The sequence below is a fragment of the Saccopteryx leptura genome, chromosome 6, assembly GCF_036850995.1.
Source record: "Saccopteryx leptura isolate mSacLep1 chromosome 6, mSacLep1_pri_phased_curated, whole genome shotgun sequence".
Taxonomy (NCBI): Eukaryota; Metazoa; Chordata; class Mammalia; order Chiroptera; family Emballonuridae; genus Saccopteryx; species Saccopteryx leptura.
Window position 1 is genome coordinate 170,903,871 of NC_089508.1, and position 18,671 is coordinate 170,922,541.

General features: G+C 50.5%; 1 protein-coding gene across 3 annotated transcripts in view; it reads left to right on the top strand.

Moving 5' to 3' along the window:
- ABLIM3 (actin binding LIM protein family member 3) overlaps positions 1–18,671 on the top strand; it is a 106,055-nt gene that overhangs the window by 49,651 nt on the left and 37,733 nt on the right. For all 3 annotated transcript variants that reach the window (XM_066344424.1, XM_066344422.1, XM_066344423.1), the window contains exons 6-8: positions 3,740–3,866; positions 9,145–9,238; positions 15,736–15,823. In XM_066344424.1, coding sequence (XP_066200521.1) covers positions 3,740–3,866; positions 9,145–9,238; positions 15,736–15,823 — 309 coding nt within the window. The remainder of the gene's footprint in view (positions 1–3,739; positions 3,867–9,144; positions 9,239–15,735; positions 15,824–18,671) is intronic.

Genomic DNA, 18,671 nt, shown 5'->3' on the forward strand with positions numbered 1-18,671 from the left:
TGCGTGGAGGTCATCACTGTCCGTGCTGCAAATGACCAGAGGGAATGTGGGAAGGTCTGCTGAGTTCCCAAAGGACAGAGAGAACCAAAACCCGCTTCTAGAGAGCGCTAAGATGAGGAACGTATCGTGGAAAAGGAAAAAGGAAGAAAAATGTGGCGTATTTTTTCACTTATTTATTTTTAATTTTTATTTATTGATTTTAGAGAGAAGAAGGGAGAGAGAGAGAAGAACATCAATTTGTTGTTCCACTTAACTTAGGCATTTATTGTCTGATCCTTTTATGTGCCCTGACTGGGGATCGAACCCGCAACTTTGACGCATCAGCACAGTGCTCTAACCAACTAAGCTACCTGGCCAGGGCAATACCGTGGGGTATTTTTGATCTACGGGAATCCGAAGTTTCTTCTCTGGATGGTGAATAAAGGCCCAATAGCAGTATAATACTCAAAAGAGGTTAAGAAGAATACTCAGGAACTGTTAAGAGAAAAAAATCACGTGACTTTCCACAGGAAGAAGACAGGTTTCCTCACTGACCTCACTGACAAGAGTCAGCAGCAGTGACAGCATCACTGTCATCCCCATCCCCATCACCATGACAACCATCACCACGGCTAACATTGACTCTTACTATTGTCAGGCAACAGGCTAAGTTTTTTACATATAATATCTCATTTAATCATTCCAACTCTATTAGGGAGATAAGAGTAACTGTTTTATAGATGACAGAAATGAGGCTCACAGAGCATAAATGACTTTCCCAGAGTCACACAGGCAGGAAGTAACAGAACTGGGATGTGAGCCCAGGCAGTCTGGCCCTGGAGCCTCTTCCCTGGCATCCTCTACCAAAGACACGATGTGCGGATTGGGAAGCGGTCTGTCTCTGGGTTCATTGCCTAAAACAAGGTGGGGAGCCTGCTATGACTCACAGGACTCACTCATTTTTGCTGATCTGAGTGAAATAAATTGGAAACAGTAAAAAAAAACAAAACTAAAAATGGCTGCCTGGGGTCCATAGAGACCTCAGTAAATGGAGAGGTTTGGGAGGAACAGGCAGAGTCATCAGACCTTCTGCCAGCTGAGGGCTGTCATTTCGGGATAGAGAGGACCGTGTGAGGAGTGGACAGCTGGCTCTGCAGAGACCAACGAGGGACAGGGTGTGGTCGTGACAGGAGACTTACAGGCTCCAGGGTGGGGGGGTGCCTGCGGCCCCGCCAGGGGCCTAGAGTGAAAGGAGGAAGAAAGGTGGGGGAAGGGTTCTGATAAACATGCAGCCAGAACAATGGCGGACCAGCAGTCAAACATGAAAGGAAAAACCGCATGGAAAAGATGTCCCAGAGTTCTCAGGAGGGTCAGCAGACCTTCCCCACCACAGGGAGATTGCTTCTGGCCTCAGGTCTGAGATCGGAGAATGCAGAGAATATAGGTTAAGAACAGGAGGACGTGAAATAATTATGACGGCAACCGCACGTTGGGCTCATACGCGCCACACACAGTGCTTAGTCCTTATGGCCCCGATTTCAAGTCATCCTCACACCAGTCTCATAAGGAAGACACTCAGATGAGGAAGCTGGGGCCTGGCAGTCACGGAACTAGCAAGTGGGGGAGCTGGGGTTCACTGCCCCCCACCGCCAGCCTCTTACCCCTCACTCTAAACTCTCAGCTCAACCTCTAACCACTATACATACTACCTCCCAAATTTTAACTCAGAGTGCTAAGTTCATCCCACTTAGATCACTACAACTTACAGAAATGAGACTCATTCTTAGGATTTGGCCATGAAAGCACGAAGTATTACTGGACAGGGAGAGAATTGTGTTGTTGGCCAATAACACGCCTATGTCCATGGAACCACAAGTGAATTTGATCAGTGGATGACCATTTCAAGCAAGGAAAAGCAAAGTTTAAGAAATGAAGAATAAGAGAGAAACTGTAGTTGTCTTTAAATACTTGAAGGAAATGTCCTTCAAGTGGAAAAAGAGGTCGATTATTCCTGATTGCATAAAATGGGAGGTCTCACAAGGAGTCGGGTCTCGGCTCCATATAAAGAAGGCAGTCCTAAAATTCCTGCTTGTCCAAAGACAAAGTAGACTTCCTCAGAAGGAGTGAGCTGCCATCCCTGGAGGTGACTAAGCAGAGGATGGTGCCCCCCTGTCAAAATGCTGCAGATTCCTGCATTGGGTGAGACTGTGACCAACTGCTCTGTGAATTCTATGCCCCTGTGGAATTATTTACCCTATTGGGGAGGCCCGTGGAGACACAAGTGCGGTATTTGTGGCCTGAAAAGCTAGACCGACACCTGAACCTTCAAGTTCTTCTATGCCAAGCATGGGCAAGTCACTCCAGACTCCCGGCTGTCAGAAGGAAGGAGGTGCCTAACCTCTCTAAACTGTTACATCCTGAAGCCTGTGATTATTGCAATGGGAGGGGGGATAGTTTATCCCAGGAGAAAAGTTAGGAAAAAATAAACCCCAAAATATTTCCCCAGTCCCCATCTGAAAGCCTGGGGACTTGAAGCATTTTGCAGTTGGAGAAGTGCCTGCCCCAGCCCGCGCTAAGAGATGCTAGAAAGGTGCTAAGTAGCCAAGAGGCGGGGACTGTGGGAGCTGCCTCGGTCAACACTTCATCAGGGCACAGGCCTCCCCAAGCCTGCAGGGGCACCCCGCTCGCTAGATGTGCGGACTCATCATATTCTCTCCCAGGACGGGCCCCCAGCTGGACGAGAGGGCCTCCAGACAGGCTCTCCCCACGCGGTGTGCAGTTTTCTTTCTCCCCACTGCTCCGAAGTGTGCATTTGTCTCATGGCGACAAAAGGGAGGCTTGTCCTCTGGTAACCTTTGCCCCATGACCCTTTCCTGCTCCAGAGCGGGCCATCCGGTCAGTGAGGCCCCAGTTCCCAGCATCTCCCAAGTTTTTTGGATGCTGGCTCCATTTCCTGCCCCTCCCCAGACATGGGAGGAGCAACAGGCAGCCGCTGGCTCCCCCCCCCCCATTCTGTGGCCCCAGAACACATTCCAGAGTGATGGGGATGGAGAGGGAGGACACCCTTCTGGTTTGGGACAGTCTCCTTTTTAATCCTTGCTGCTTGGGGAGGCGAATGTTTGGTACAGGAGCACACTGGGAGAGGGCAGGCATGGTCAATTCTATCCCTCGCCTGAGCACTGTAAGGCCTGCTCATTCACACTCATGCCAAGCGTGGTGCTAGGCAAGAGAATAGATTTAACCACAAAACACAAACTAGGCCCTTGCCATTGAGCGAACAGCCGAAGGGAGAGAAAAACTAGATGCTAAGCTTATCCCCTGGAGCAGTGCGTCTCAGACTTGACTGCAGCCAAGACCTTGGTAGAATGCTAGGTCTGGGTGGGCCTTCACTGCCGCTGGCACGTGTGCAGGCTGCAGGTGGTGCTGGTGCTGCAGGTCCCAGGTCGCGGAGGGTAGCAGGAGCTTCGTAAGCTACTGGAGAGCAGGCCAGGCGGTGCAGGGTCCTCTTTGGATGAACAGTGGTCAGGATGACAAGCAGGGAACTTTCTGGAGGATCCCTGGGAGGTCTTTCTTTCTCCCTCAGACTACTGTCGAGCAGACAGGGCTCCCATGGCCTTTTCTCTCACCCAGTAGAGCTCCGGACAGGTGCCCGTGCCAGGGTGGGAGCCGTGGTGGGCGCACGTATTCACAGAGAGGCACCCTTGACCTGGGCTCAGGGGCCCAGGCTGCTTTGCTCAGCAGCGTGCTCTTGTGTTTGCAGACTGTGCTGGGTGCAAGGAGGAGATCAAGCACGGCCAGTCGCTGCTGGCACTGGACAAGCAGTGGCACGTCAGCTGTTTCAAATGCCAGACCTGCAGCGTCATCCTCACCGGGGAGTACATCAGCAAGTGGGTCTCCCTGCCCTCCCCGCCCCGGCTGCCCGGGCCCCCGCACTCTCCCAGGCCACCCCATCTAGCCCTCGCCTGAGTCTCCAGTAGCTTCTCCCTTCACTTCCATCCTCTTCTCACCCCCCTGCCCCCCGCCGTGTGTCCTTTGCCCGGATGCTTTCCTCCCTTCTTCACATGCTCGCCCCCTTCCCCTGGTCTTGCTCTCCTCCCTTCTTCACGTGCTCGCCCCCTTCCCCTGGTCTTGCTCTCCTCCCTTCTTCACGTGCTTGCCCCCTTCCCCTGGTCTCGGGTCCCACCCTCTCCTCAGAGGGGGCCTCACACCATCTCGTACCACCTCCGGTCCCCAGTACTGGCCCTCATGATGCCCTCTTTGTGTCTTTCACCCAGGCCAACACCATTTGCAGTTATTTATCCATGCTAACTTTTCAGTAATGACAATAATAATAGCTACCATTTACAGAGTTTGTATTATATACAAGGAACATACTAACTATTATGTATAGATGATCACAGTAAAACCCAGAACTACACTCTTGAGTTATTTATCCCCATTTTAAAAGCTGTGAAAACTGAAGCTTGGGGGAGTAAGTAACTTGCTCCAGTGATAATATTTAATGTCTGTCCTCACCAGGGTGACGACTTTGTTTTATATACTGCCACCTTTAACACAGTGCCCAACCCGTAATCAATAATATAGTTGTTGAATGAATTTAATAGAGATATGAGCAGATGATGGGCACAGAGAGTTAGAAAGAGGACCCACCTCTTAATGACCTGCGATCCGCAAAACTAGACAACCCCCTTCCTGCCAGGCATAGTGACTGCATTTATATACTTAAGTACCAAAAAGAAATGATGGCCGCCGACACCCACAGCCCTGACATTTGATGACCCCAGGTGCCTCCTGGGTACCACTCACTGGCCCGATGCTGGGGCACAGCGAGCATGTCGAGTGCAGCGCACAGGGTTTCCACTGGCAAGAAAGTTAAGAGTCTAATAAGGGAAGTAAGCTGTATACATAAAGAATCATGATCCCGGGAGGTATATGATAGGGAGCTCAAGAGTCGTTTTATTCCTTAAGACCTCTTTGATCATAAGTGACAGAAAACCCAATTCAAATTCACTTAAAAGCAAAAATGGAAGTTTACTGAGTCATAGGAATGGGAAGGCCGGAGGCATACTGGCTGCCAGCATGGCTGAGTCCGGGGGCTTAAAGAGATGTCATCACACTTTAGAAGTCTCTCTTTCTCTCTCTCTCTCTCTCTCTCCCCCAGCTCTGTTCTCTGTGTTGAATTCATTTTCAACCAGGCTCTCCCAACTAGTAAGATGACCACCAGCAACCCTAATTTTCCCCCATCAGCTTAGCAAGCCCAGCAGAGAGAGAGGCCTCTTTCCTAAGAACTCCAGCAAAAGTCCCACAGTTGCCTCTGATTGGCCATCCTTGGGTTACACACCCATTCCTAAACCAATCACTGGCCAGGAGGATGTGGACCCCCCCCCCAATAGAGCCGGAGAGCAGCCCTCTGTGGCCCACAGTAACTGCAAGGAAGAGGGGTGGCCAGGTACTGCTACCAGCAGAAAAGGAGACATGCTGGCCGGACAGCACAGGTCAGTGTCAGAAGTCCAAGAGAAGGGCTGGGAAGATTCAGGGAAAGGAGGGATCTCTTCTAATTAGTAGGGACTGGAGTCTGGAATCTGTGAGAGTTTCATGAAAGATGCTGATATTTAAACTGAACCTTAGAAAGGGGGATAAAATTTGAAAATACAAAGAAGGAAAACTTCTAGGCAGGATACCTGGCCTAGGCAAGGGTAGGGAGATGTGGGACACATCTGTCCTGTTTTCTGGGGCTCAGGCGCGTGAACAGGTACAGCAGGGTGTCTGCGGCTGCAGAGGTGAACTGAGGTCGCATCACTGAGACCAAACGAAATGCCATAGGAGTAGGATTTTAACATTCCCCTTTGCGCTTGCCAAGCAAGAGTGCCCTTAGTGAGTTGAGTCTCCAGCCAGTAGTCCTTGAGTCTGAGAGCCTAAGTCAGAACTCTCTGGGCGAAGAAGGGTTTGCTCTGAGCCCCTCTCAAGAAGGCCCAGCCTGAACTGCCCACCACACCTGGGTCCTCTGCAGCCTGGCTCTGGGCTCTTCAACCATCTGCCAGCGGAGTGGTGGATGCTCAGAAGCACTGGCTCTGGCACTGATGCCCATTTAGAAGCCCAGCCTACATGACCTTGGCAAGACACTTAATTTCTTTGAGCCTCAGTCTCTGCATTTATAAAAATGGGGATAAGAAGATGACCTACCACACAGCTTTGTGTTGTATAAAGGCCCAGCAATCTGTGCTTTATACCTAAGAACTACCTAGTAAATATTAATTTTACATTGTTTCTTTTTAGAATCATGGATATTTCAAATTCCCAAAGGTCTTACCAACCCATGGGTCCAAATGAGGTGGTGTTGGCATTTTTACCCAGATTGGGCTGGCTCACTAGTCCTCCCTCCTGACAAATGACTGTCCCCCTGCAGAGTCAGCCTCCCACACCCATAGACTGTGGAAGGTTGGGGGATGCTTGTTTCATGCACTCACAGTCTGCCTGCCAGGCTTTGCTGGATGTCAGCCCTCAATGCTGCCTCTCCCGCAGGAACTCACTGCCTGTCCTGCTGCCCAGGGTGGGCTCCCAGCATCCCAACAGGGCAACAACCTGGATAAAGAATAATGATATGGCCCTGGCCGGTTGGCTCAGCGGTAGAGCGTCGGCCTAGCGTGCGGAGGACCCGGGTTCGATTCCCGGCCAGGGCACATAGGAGAAGCGCCCATTTGCTTCTCCACCCCTCCGCCGCGCTTTCCTCTCTGTCTCTCTCTTCCCCTCCCGCAGCCGAGGCTCCATTGGAGCAAAGATGGCCCGGGCGCTGGGGATGGCTCTGTGGCCTCTGCCTCAGGCGCTAGAGTGGCTCTGGTCGCAATATGGCGACGCCCAGGATGGGCAGAGCATCGCCCCCTGGGGGGCAGAGCACCGCCCCTGGTGGGCGTGCCGGGTGGATCCCGGTCGGGCGCATGCGGGAGTCTGTCTGACTGTCTCTCCCTGTTTCCAGCTTCAGAAAAATGAAAAAAAAAAAAAAAAAAAAAAAAAAAAAGAAAAAAAAAAAAAAAGAATAATGATATGCCTGTCCCTTAGGTGTTTATGTTTGTGAGCCAGTTCTGTTACACTCAAAAGGACAGATGTCATCAGCACTTCCGAGAGATGCCATCAGGTCTAATCCTTAGCACGAGGCAGGGTCCAGAGCTGAACTGAGCGCTCCGATGTTCCCAACTACCTCCCATGTTGGCCCTTGATAATTGAGCCCCACACATCCTCCTTGAAGACCCCTCGCATTGACCATAGGGGTTCTTCTGCCTGCTTTTGCCAAGTGCTCGCTGGAGGCCAGCGTTTTGCTGAGCCCTAGGACAAACTGGAGCCGTGTCCTTTATCCTCACAAAAGTCTGGGTGAGAATCCCGACCGCCTGGGCATGAATTCAGTTCTAGGTACAATGAGCTGGATCACCTACTCTGTGGGGGAACCGACAGTTCCGACCTCCTAGGATTGCCTTAAGGACCAAAGGAAATAATCTATATAAACACCGTCAGAGGCCCGGCCGCAGCCAAGCAATGAATGTCAGTGGCTATTAGTGGGGGGGGGGGGGGGGTTAAGAATAACAACAGTCTTATTACTGCCTGGTAAGTTACATGCACTGGGCAAAAACGGAGGGGGCAGTCGGGAGAGGTTCCTGTTATCTACTGATCCAGGAACACAGTCAGGTGGTTCTTTCACCACTGGTGAAAATTTTAATTAGAAGAGGAGCCCTGAAGGATATGCAAAGAATTGATCACATTGATTGTCTCCTGGTTTTCCTGGAAGAGAAACTGGGAGGGGCTGGTAGGAGGGTGAAGACTTACTTCCCTTTATGCCTTTGTAATGTGCCAAGGGCAAATATTACTAGACTAAATAACTCTTAATACATTTTAAAATACTTTTTTTAAAAGAGCCTTTTGGGGTAACGGGAAGAGACTGGGTCTGGAGAGCCTGTTGGGAGGGGGAAGAAGGAGAGTATAGGAACATCAGGCCAGCAGCTGACCAGTGCTTCCCAGATGTGCTCCAAGTTTGTGAGGATGTAGATTCTCTGATTCCACAGAGCTGAGGAATGTCTGGCAGTTTGCATTTTTGTTTGTTTGCTTGCTTGCTTGCATGTTTGGAGAGAGGAAGGGTGTGAGAGAGAGCAAGAAAGATAAAAACATTGATTTGTTGTTCCACTTATTTATGCATTCATTGGTTGATCCTTGTATGTGTCCTGACCAGGAATCCAACCCTCAACCTTGGCATATTGGGACGATGCTCTAACCCAGTGGTCCCCAACCGCCGGGCCACGAACCGGTACCAGTCCATGGGCCATTTGGTACTGGTCCACAGAGAAAGAATAAATAACTTACATTATTTCCATTTTATTTATATTTAAGTCTGAACGATGTTTTATTTTTTAAAAATGACCAGATTCCCTCTGTTACATCTGTCTAAGACTCACTCTTGACGTTTGTTTCAGTCATGTGATACATTTATCCGTCCCACCCTAAAGTCTGGTCCGTGAAAATATTTTCTGACGTTAAACTGGTCCATGGCCCAAAAAAGGTTGGGGACCACTGTTCTAACCAACTGAGCTTCCCAGCCAGGACCTAAGGAGTTTTCTTTTGGAGGGGGGGGTTGGTTTTTTTTTTGTTGTTGTTGTTTTTTTTGTATTTTTTCTAAAGCTGGAAACGGGGAGAGACAGTCAGACAGACTCCCGCATGCATCCGACCGGGATCCACCCGGCACGCCCACCAGGGGGCGATGCTCTGCCCACCAGGGGGCGATGCTCTGCCCCTCCGGGGCGTTGCTCTGCCGTGACCAGAGCCACTCTAGCGCCTGGGGCAGAGGCCAAGGAGCCATCCCCAGCGCCCGGGCCATCTTTGCTCCAATGGAGCCTCAGCTGCGGGAGGGGAAGAGAGAGACAGAGAGGAAGGAGGGGGGGTGGAGAAGCAAATGGGCGCTTCTCCTGTGTGCCCTGGCTGGGAATCGAACCCGGGTCCCCCGCATGCCAGGCCGACGCTCTACCGCTGAGCCAACCAGCCAGGGCCTGGAGTTTTCATTTTTAACAAGCTCCTCCAGTGCTTCCAATTTGGGCCCATTCCCCGTCGGCTACAGGTCCTGGAACCTCCACGTGACCTCCCCCCAGATCCCCAACTTCCTCTTCCTGTGTGGATTTCCTCTTGCAGGGATGGCGTTCCGTACTGCGAGTCCGACTACCACTCCCAGTTCGGCATTAAATGCGAGACGTGTGACCGATACATCAGCGGCAGGGTCTTGGAGGTGAGTGGGTACAAATAACTGTGAAGATGTTTGACGAGGAAGGCCTGTGACTCCAAAGAGTCATCACTGAGGATGGAGAAAGTCACCCCACCCCCTTCTTCCACAGCCTCCACCTCCCCCGCTTCCTCTTCCCCAGAGTGGCTTGCTACTTGACCTTGAGCAGATAACCTTGCCTCTCTGGGAACCCCCAAAATGAGAAGCCAGACAAAATTATTCCTGGTTCAGAAATGCTGTGATGGGAATATCAGTGACCTATCAGACCCAGGTAGATTACGGTGGAGTAATAATTAGGCTTTTCTTCCCAACCCTGCTAGAGAATGGAAACCGGTGGTGGTGGTTTTTTTTTTTTTAAGCACTTAGTAAATGTGCTGATTTAAGAACCAGCTTGTCTAGCAGCCTGCTCCCTAAGCCCTTCTCTGGCTGGTCCATCGCCATGGCAACAGCTCTCCTCTGCCTCTAACGCACAGCTTGCTCTGCCAGTGAGAAACAAGCTGCAGCCCCCTTGCTGAGCCCCCTGGACACAGGCCTCCCTGGCCGTCCTGCCCACACCTGTGAACCCAGGAGGCCATCTCTGCTTTGGGACCACCTACTTTGAGTTGTTAGAAACAAGGAAGGGTTTGGTGTAAAGGAAAAACAGCCTAAGAGCAGGAAAAGTTGGGTCCTAATGTTTACCAAGCTGCTAACTCAGTTTCAGATAGGCAGTGAGTATCTTTGCCTTTCCAGACCTCAGTCTCCCCATCTGACAGTGGCTGGGGGACAGCATACTGGGTCTATCTTGTGGGCAGGCCCGCTCATTCTGAGAAATCTGGCCAGTTGACTGTGGTTATCTGGAGTCAGTACTGTGTTAAGAAGGATTCTGCAGCCACATCTGGGCTCAGCAGGAGAGGGATCAGGAAAGGTCATCTCTGAGGAGATGCTCTGAAGCTGAGGCCTGAGGATGAGGAGACTGTCCCATGGCAAGCTAAAGGAAGAATGAATGAGCTTGACCCACTCAGGAAACAGAGAAAAAGACCAGTGTGGCTGAATTATATAAACCGGAGCCAGAGGAAGATGGCATGTGTCATTCAGGGCACATTATAGAGGGCTGTGTAGGAGTTTGGATTTTACAATAAATACCATGGGAAGCCAGTAGAGAGTTTTAACCCAAGGAGCAACATGGTAGGATTATGTTTATATAAGACGATAGGGCATCAGAGAGAATAAGCTAAACAGATGCGCAGAGCTGATAAAGTATTCAGCATTTCCAGGGAGCCGAGGAGTGCAACACGGAAGATAAGGCCTGTAACAGGAGCGCAGGTCGGGTACTGGGCCCGGGTTTCCAAGGTGGTGCTGGGGTGAGGGGTTCGCATGTGATGCACCTGGCAACAGGAGGCTGTGGACAGACCTAGCAGAAGTGACCTGTAGAGAGATAACAGAGGTACATAGGCTAAAGCTGAAGGAAAGAAACTGGACGTGGGAGACCAGCGAGGAGCCCTGGCCCTGTGGGAAGAGAAGGACTCAAGAGGCCCAGTGGCAGTGGAAACATCCACCACCCTGTCTCTGAGATTATAGAAGTTGATTTCCAATAGCTCTGCAATGGGGAGGCTATGGGTAGACACGAAAATTGAAGGAGAAGAGGCCAATGGTTGGACCAAAGTGTCAGTCCCGAATTCTGGTGTTGCCCTCTGCAGAACTAGGGGTGGCTGGGAAGGAAGATGATCTGGGCAGAAACACAGTGAGTTCGTTCGGGACAGGTTGTGATGGAAATTCCAGCATGGCTTCAAGAGGGCAGCCAGCAATATGCATCAGAGCTCAGAGACAAGTTCAGGCCTGGAGGGACCAATATAAAAAATGCTAGGATTTGAATAATAGCCAGCACCATGGGGGCCATCAGGATTTCAGAGAGGGGGTGGGGAGGAGAGTGGGCTGAAGGCAACCTCGGGGGTTAGCTGCTTACAGGTGGCAGGAGGGAACTGAGGAGTTATCAGAGAAAGAAGAAGAGCAGTCGGGGTGAGGGGCGAACAGGGCAGGGGCAGTGAGAGGCCAGCCCTTCAGAAAAGATGGCGAGGTCAGCGTGGCGGTCCGAGTCCGCAGGGCAGGTAAGCGCTGCGTGGGCTGAGAGGCGGTGGGGTGTGGAGAAAGTCACCTGCAGCAGAACCATTTGTCGGGTCTGCAGGATTGTGTGGGAGAGGCATCCGGATTGTAGTGGGGTCAAGGGTCAGTGAGATGGGAGATCATAAAGGCAGACTTCTCTTTCAAGAAGATGGGGGGAGGAAATCTTTGATTACACGCAGGGCTGCAAATGGGAATTTGTCCCAGGATTTCCAAGCTGCTCTGAAACTGTGTCAGTGGTGGCCGACCGTCTTTCCCTGCCCGTTACTGTTAGCACTGTGGGAGCCTTCTCTTCTCTGGAAGCTGTTGTAACTGCTTTTCAATTGATTCCATTTGTGCAAGCCTCCATTAGCATCTTGGGCATATTGGTTTCTTTTTTTCTTAGAGCTGGAAGAGACGTTTAGCAATCAACTAGTTCACCCTCCCCGTTTTACAGATGAGAAAAGTGAGCCCCAAGGCACGTGATGCTTATTCAAGGTCATGTGCAGTATTTACAGGAAAGAGGAAGCAAAAGCGAGGACTCCAGGCTCCTCTGTCCCACACCGCTGCCCACAGCTCCCAGCCACTTGGGTCTGTGAAGTCACGTTGTGTCATGAAAAATACACGGCTGGCGTGGAATAGACCTGGCTCCCAATTTTACCGCATCTAGCCATGAAACCTTAATCACGTCACTTTTTCTGAATCTTAGAGCCTTTGTCCATCAATGGAGAATGCAACTGTTATATAACTCATAATAGAATTTTTTTTTTTTTATTTCACACTAACATAATGGATGTGTTTAGCATCTTTTGTTCTAATATTTGGTCTTTGACTCTGATTCTTGACATCTCATAAAATCCCTTGGACGCTTGGTGGGCTCCCAGGTTGGGGGCCGGACACCAGAAAGACTAAGTAAGCCGTGAGAAGACACTTAGAACTCAGCCTCATCCCACACCCACCCAGAAGGGGAGAGGTTCTGGAGATTGAGTTAATCATCACTAACTCACTGATGATGCCTAGGTAACGAAGCCTCCAATGTACCAAAAGTACAGGGTAGAGCGAGCTTCCAGGCTGGTAAGCACGTGGAGCCCGGAGGGCGGTACACTGCAAGAGGGCACGGAAGCTCCTCCCCTCCGCCCACACACCTTGCCCTTATGCGTCCCTTCCATCTGGATGTCCACCTGTGTCCTTCATTACATCCTTTTATAATAGGTTGGTAAGCATAAATATTCCCCTCAGTTCTATGAGCCATTCCAGCAAATTATAAAACCCAAGTCAGGGGCCGTGAGAACCCCTATTTATAGCCAGTCAGTCAGAAGTACAGGTGACATCCTGGGACTTGAGAATGGTATCTGAAGTGTGTGTTGGGTAGGGGAAGGGATAGGCCTTACCCTGTGGGGTCTGACACTCTCTCCTTGTGGCTAGCATCAGAACTGAGTTAAATTCTAGGATACCCAATTGATGTCACAGAGAATTGCTTGATGGAGGAAAAGGAAACCGCACACGTCTTGTGTCAGAAGCGCTATGAGTGTGGTAGTAGTGAGGATTAAGGAGGCACACAGAAGCATGATTTTCCTTTATAGTTAGGACGTTTTTGGTTACAAGCGCAGAAACTATATTCAAATGGCCAAAAAGAAATGTATCGCTCCTATAATAATAAAGAGCCCAGGAGTATTGGCTTCAGGCGCAGCGGGATCCAGGGCTCAGCCAAGTGCATTCAGGATATCTCGCCATGTTGGCTCCACTTTCTTCTGTGTTGGCTTTATTCTCAGGAAGGCTCTCCTTTGTGATGGGGAGGCTGCACACCAGCTGCTCCAGGCTTACATCCTCCCGATCAGTCAGCATCCCCAGTGGAAGGAGAGCTTCTCTTTTCTAATAGCTCAACAAACATCCTGGGACTGACTCTTTCTAAACAATCTCGGGCTCATCACTAAACCAGTGCCTGGGACCAGACCTAGAATACGCAACTGGTGAGGTCAGCCCTATGCAGCCACGTGGACTGACATGGGGAATGGGAAGTCCCACCCAGGAAAGGCTTGATGCTATTTTTGGAAGGAGGAGGAAGGATGTTGGCCAAGCAAAAATAACAGCTGCCCACTACAGAGCCCACCACACTGCCAGGTACACAATAGGCACTTAATTAGATCCCATTTCCCCTTCCCATCCCATCCCCAGGCCACCCTGCAGTCCCCCTTCAGTGACAGAGCTGAGTATGATGAGCACCAGGCACATGCCTTCCTTCCAGGCATGTATCCTCGCCGAGGAGAACCACATTCCTGGCGCCCATGCGCTGTCTCTCCTAATCTTGTGTGTGGTTCTTCGTTCTCTCCATTATGGCCCCATTTTTCAGGTGCTAAATCTTTGCCATAGTTCTTCACTATTTTCCTGACTTCAGCTTGTTAACGGACAGGATATCTCATCTTATCTCATGGACTTGGTTTCCCTTACGCTGGTTCCAGCTGCTTTGGCACCCTACCCCCGCCTCCTTTCCTCCCTCCCCCGCTCAAGTTGTTTGCAACGTCCCCCCCCCCTTGCCAGGGTGCTGAGATGGGCACGGAGCCTTCCAGCTGGGGCTGGGTGGTGGTTGCATGACACTAGGAAGATGCCAAGCTTCAGTTTTGCCAACGTGCTGTTGCCACCCTGGAAAAACAGGTCTATAATCCAAATGAAAAAGAGACACAAAGTAGGAAGAGGCTACTAATTAAACCGATTATCCTTGTCACGTCCGGGAGGGTCCGTGCCTCGCGTCTCAGCTTGGGAAATAGCAGGCTTCTTCTGAAGTTTGAACATAATTGTTTTGGTGCCAAGAATGACATTTTATCATTAGTGGGAGCCATGCAAATACCCGAGACTAAAACAAGGAATATTGGAGGGGTTTTTTTTATTCCTTTAAAAAAAAACCACTGTTCCTTTCACATTCTTGCTAATTTTTTTAGACTAAATCAAGTATTTCCAGAATTGGCAAGCCTATGCCCAAACTCCCTCCCCCCCAAAAAAAGGTTTGGAATAAGCCTTCAACATTATGTAATTATAATTTTTGAATTGGAACTCATTAACATGAGACCAAGTGACAGCTTAGGGGTTAGGGGGTGCTTTAACAATTCCTACCAATATCCATCAATTTCCCCTAGACATGCCCCCCCCAAAGAACACCTTGCCCTAACCTGTAAAATATACCTTCAAAACAAGCCCCGCCTTCTAACCCAGCTGCTGCACCAGGCCCCTCCCATGTAGAAGTCCTGGAGCTGCCACAAGGGACCTGGAGCATCAGGGCCTCTTGGCTGGGAGTTTAGTGTCAGAACTATCCGTGCAAAAGTGAGCACTGGGCTGGCGACTGGCCCTCGTGAGTCTAGCGCCAACATTGCTACAGGCTTCAGTGAAGCCTGAGTCCCAACCTTCTCTGACGTTACTTCTTCCCCTAGGGAAGAATCTGTAGCTGCAACATTTTCATTTTTACTTAAAGTAATGGTAGGAAAGGAAAGTGGGACCAGGGAAGGGGGCTCACCCAAGGCCAGACGGGAGAGAGTAGGGATAGAGGTGGAGGCCCCCAGGTACAACAGTCGCGGGAGTGGTGGCCTGGGGGTCAGAGGCTCCCCACCAGGCCCTGGCTCAGCAGGTCCCTTTGTGTGTCCACTGTGGACTTCGAGTCTGTCCTTCGCCTGCCACTCTCACTGTTTTTGTCCTGTCTGTGACTCTCATACACTCTTTCTGAACCGATACTTTGAATGGTCTTTAAGTTGACTCACTTAAGTATAAGAAAACTTATATAACACAATAGGAAACCAGGATCACTTGCCATATTGCTTGTAACCAAAATAAATACTGTTCTAGCTGGATTCTATTGCTTGTGGAGGCTCCAAGTCTCACACCTGTGCTCATTCTTTAAAAAATGGTAGATCAGGAACTTTGGGGTAGATGGGAAACGCAGGCTGCACCAAACTGATACTTTCTCCTTGAAAAAAAAATATGAAGAATTAACAGAGGTCTGAAAAGGAGACCGTTGTTTCCATTGATCCATTGTTATTAAATCCTGGGCCTGTGTCCTATTTAACACCATCTGCTGTACCAACGGAGTGAGGGCCCCGCTCTGGGAGAAATGCTAGGATGTCCTCAAAGAAAGATGGCTTCTTCATCTGGAAATAAGGTGGGGCTGGTGGCCTCCAAAGGGCCCTTCTCCTGCAAGAACAGAAGTGCAGGTCTCCAGAGACGTCCCCTGAACTTCCATAGGGACCCATGGTGTGGAATTACTAAGTTTCCTGGGTGGACTTCTAGATAGTTCTGGACTCCCCGGGGTAGACTCTGTTCCAACCTCAGGGCCATGAAAATGCCAGCAACACTAATGTGTCCAGGAAATGTTCAAACCCCGCCTGCCCCGCTGGACGGCAGCCCCAGGCCTGACCTCCTGTTTCTTCTTTTTATTTCCGTAGGCAGGAGGGAAGCACTATCACCCCACCTGTGCCAGATGTGTACGCTGCCACCAGATGTTCACTGAAGGGGAGGAGATGTACCTCACAGGTATACAAACCTGACCCTCTGTAAGGCATTCCGATCCAATTGTGGCTGGAAAGGAGATACAATCTCCTTTTATTTCAGTGTTATCTTTGCTTTTGGCTTATTTTCAAATTTGCAATTAATTCGCCCCTCTCTGGGTGGTTGGAGAAAGTTGCCGGTGTGGCTAATATGAAGTGACATGTAATCTGCCTTCCATCCCTGTGCGCCTCCGCCCGCTGCTTGGCTGGCCTGCTTCCCTGGCAGTGCTCCGAGCGGACTCCCCCGGCTCCGCCTGGGGGTGGGAGGTTGAGCTGAACAAGGCCAGGGGGTCAGAAAACCTCAGAGGGATGCCTGAGTTGCAGCATCACAGCCTCTACTCCACCTCCCTCTCCCCTCCCTTCTCCCTACATCTCAGAGTATCACCCAGGCTGCTGCCCGGGTCTTCCCACGGACTCTCAGGAGGTGCAGAGAAAGATGGGAGGGGCCCAGCAGTCTCTTAGAAGCAGATCGGGACTGGTTTCCCTCTGCCCCTTTCCAGGGCCCAACCCTCTGGCTCCAGGATTCTTGCAACTGTCTCCTGATCAGTCTCCAGGCTCTATTTAATTTTTCATCCTCTGCCCAGTCCGTCATTCAAGGGCATCATGGTGTTCTTGGCACAGCCCTCTTAAGAGGTCTGTGGGGCCCCTCCTTACCCAGCAGTTTAACCTAGCATTCAGGGCCCTATCATGACGTCTCAAACTGCCTGTCTACCCTTCAACCAACCCAACCCTTAAGCTGCCCAATTTCAATTGTTTCTTGATCCATTCAACAACTATTTCTCCAGTCCCTACCATGTGTGGGCTCTGTGCTGGGGTGCATAGTGAGTTCTCACCACAGTCTACCCCCACTGCCCTACAGTCCAGTGGGGGGAATGGATCGTAGCCCATAATCACACAGACAACGGTCAACCGGGACAAGTTTTATGACGGGGAGAAGTGTGGGACTATGGGAACACATCACGGGGTGGGGAGGAGCATCAGGGAAGGTTCCCAGAGGAAGAGCTGGGACCTGAAGGATGAGTGGCTGTTAACTGGGCAAAGAGGGGAGGGGTGGGGTGCGCCAACCTGAGGGGACAGGATCTGCCAGGCTCTGCGGTGGGTAAAGAAATGGCAAGTGTTGGAGACCTCGGGGAGTCGGTGTGGCGGCCATGCATAGGTAGGTGGGCAAGAGCGGGCCAGGCCTGCCCTTGTGGCTGAGATGGTGCTCAGGCCTTCAGGTGAACTCATGGGCCTCATGCCTCCGGGTTTTGTTTGCGTACCTTGTCTTCAATAAGAACGCTTGTCTTCCATGCCCCCCTTTGAAAATCCTGTCATTCCCAACCCCTTTAGTCACCACCCACTTCATAAACCTCCCAGGTGCCCTGACCCCACCGACAACTTAACACACTCCCTCCTCCCTGGGTCCCCATGTCCCCTGGTTTATACCTGACCCCCTCCAGCTTATGGTCGAGTCTCGGCCTGTCCCTGAGAGCCCTTGCTCCTGGCCTTGGCCCCACCGCCTTGACATTGGTCCCACAAGTACTCACTCTACAGGTGATCACTGTTGGCTGAACTGCTATGATTAGCCACCCCAGACGTGTGAATAATTGGCTCAAGGAGGAGCAAGGACCCTTCCTTCCAGCTTACCTACAAGGCAGATCTAAGGCCAGAGAGGCAGCTACATAGAGCATGTCTTCCTATCAAGCTTGTTGTAGCCACAAGTGCCCAGGTCCAGAAGCTCCTGTAAGACAAAATGAGTCCCTTTGCCTAGAGCAGGGTCTCTCAACCGGGGCACTATTGACATTTGGGGCCAGATAATTCTTAGGTACGGGGACTGGATGCCAATAATGTATCCCCTTCCCACTGTGACAAACAAAAATGTCCCAGACATTGCTAAGTGTCACCTGGAGGCAAAATCATCCCTGGTTAAGAACCACAGGTCTAGACATAGAGGGTGTGATATTGAGTAGGACACTTGAAACCACATCAATACAATATATTTAAAAATAGAGAGAGAGAGAGAGAAAGAAAGAGAAAGAGAGAGAGAGAGAGAAGAAAGAAAGAAAGAAAGAAAGAAAGAAAGAAAGAAAGAAAGAAAGAAAGAAAGAAAGAAAAAGAAAGAAAGGAGAAGAGAAGAAAAAAGAAAAGAACGCAAGTCTATAGCTATCCAACAGACTCTTCAATGCTGGAGCAGAAATTCCTGTGTTGGAATTTCTAGGTAACCATTTTTAAAATGCTAGGACTCTGCAACTATTTGTTTGTGTGTACAGTCACACAGGAGTCAGAGGTGGAAGGATCCCACAGGTCCCCTAAGACTATAAAGTAACAACCCCCATTATATAGAGGGGGAAAGTGAAGCCCAGAGAGAGGAAGAGCCTTGCATGAGAACCAGAGCATGCAGGGGCCAGAACGAGACAGGCCTTATAACTCCCACTCCACAGCTCTCTGCACCTCACCTTCTGGGACCCAGGGCCTGCCTGCTTACTCAGGTCCCTGCAAGGACTAGACCTGCCATTCCTGTGAGCATCGATCCCTCCATGCCTGGGTCCCTGAGTGGTTCCTGCTGCAGGACCCTGTGTTATGTGCTAGGAAGCCCGCCTGAGTCTCCGTGACCACCTTGGGAATCTAGACTCCGCACTTGGTTTGAAAATCTGTTGCATGGTATTCCTCTCCCCCTTCCCTGGCTCCACTGCTTCCTAAGTTTTGACTTAGGAAATCTCTTAACTCTCTGAACCTTGGTTGCCTAACCTGTCAAATCAGCTTGTAACAGTCCCTATGTAGAGGCATGCTAAGTTCCTGACACATGGTAGGTAACCTCTTGGCTCATTCATTTAACAAAAACCTGCTGAGCATTG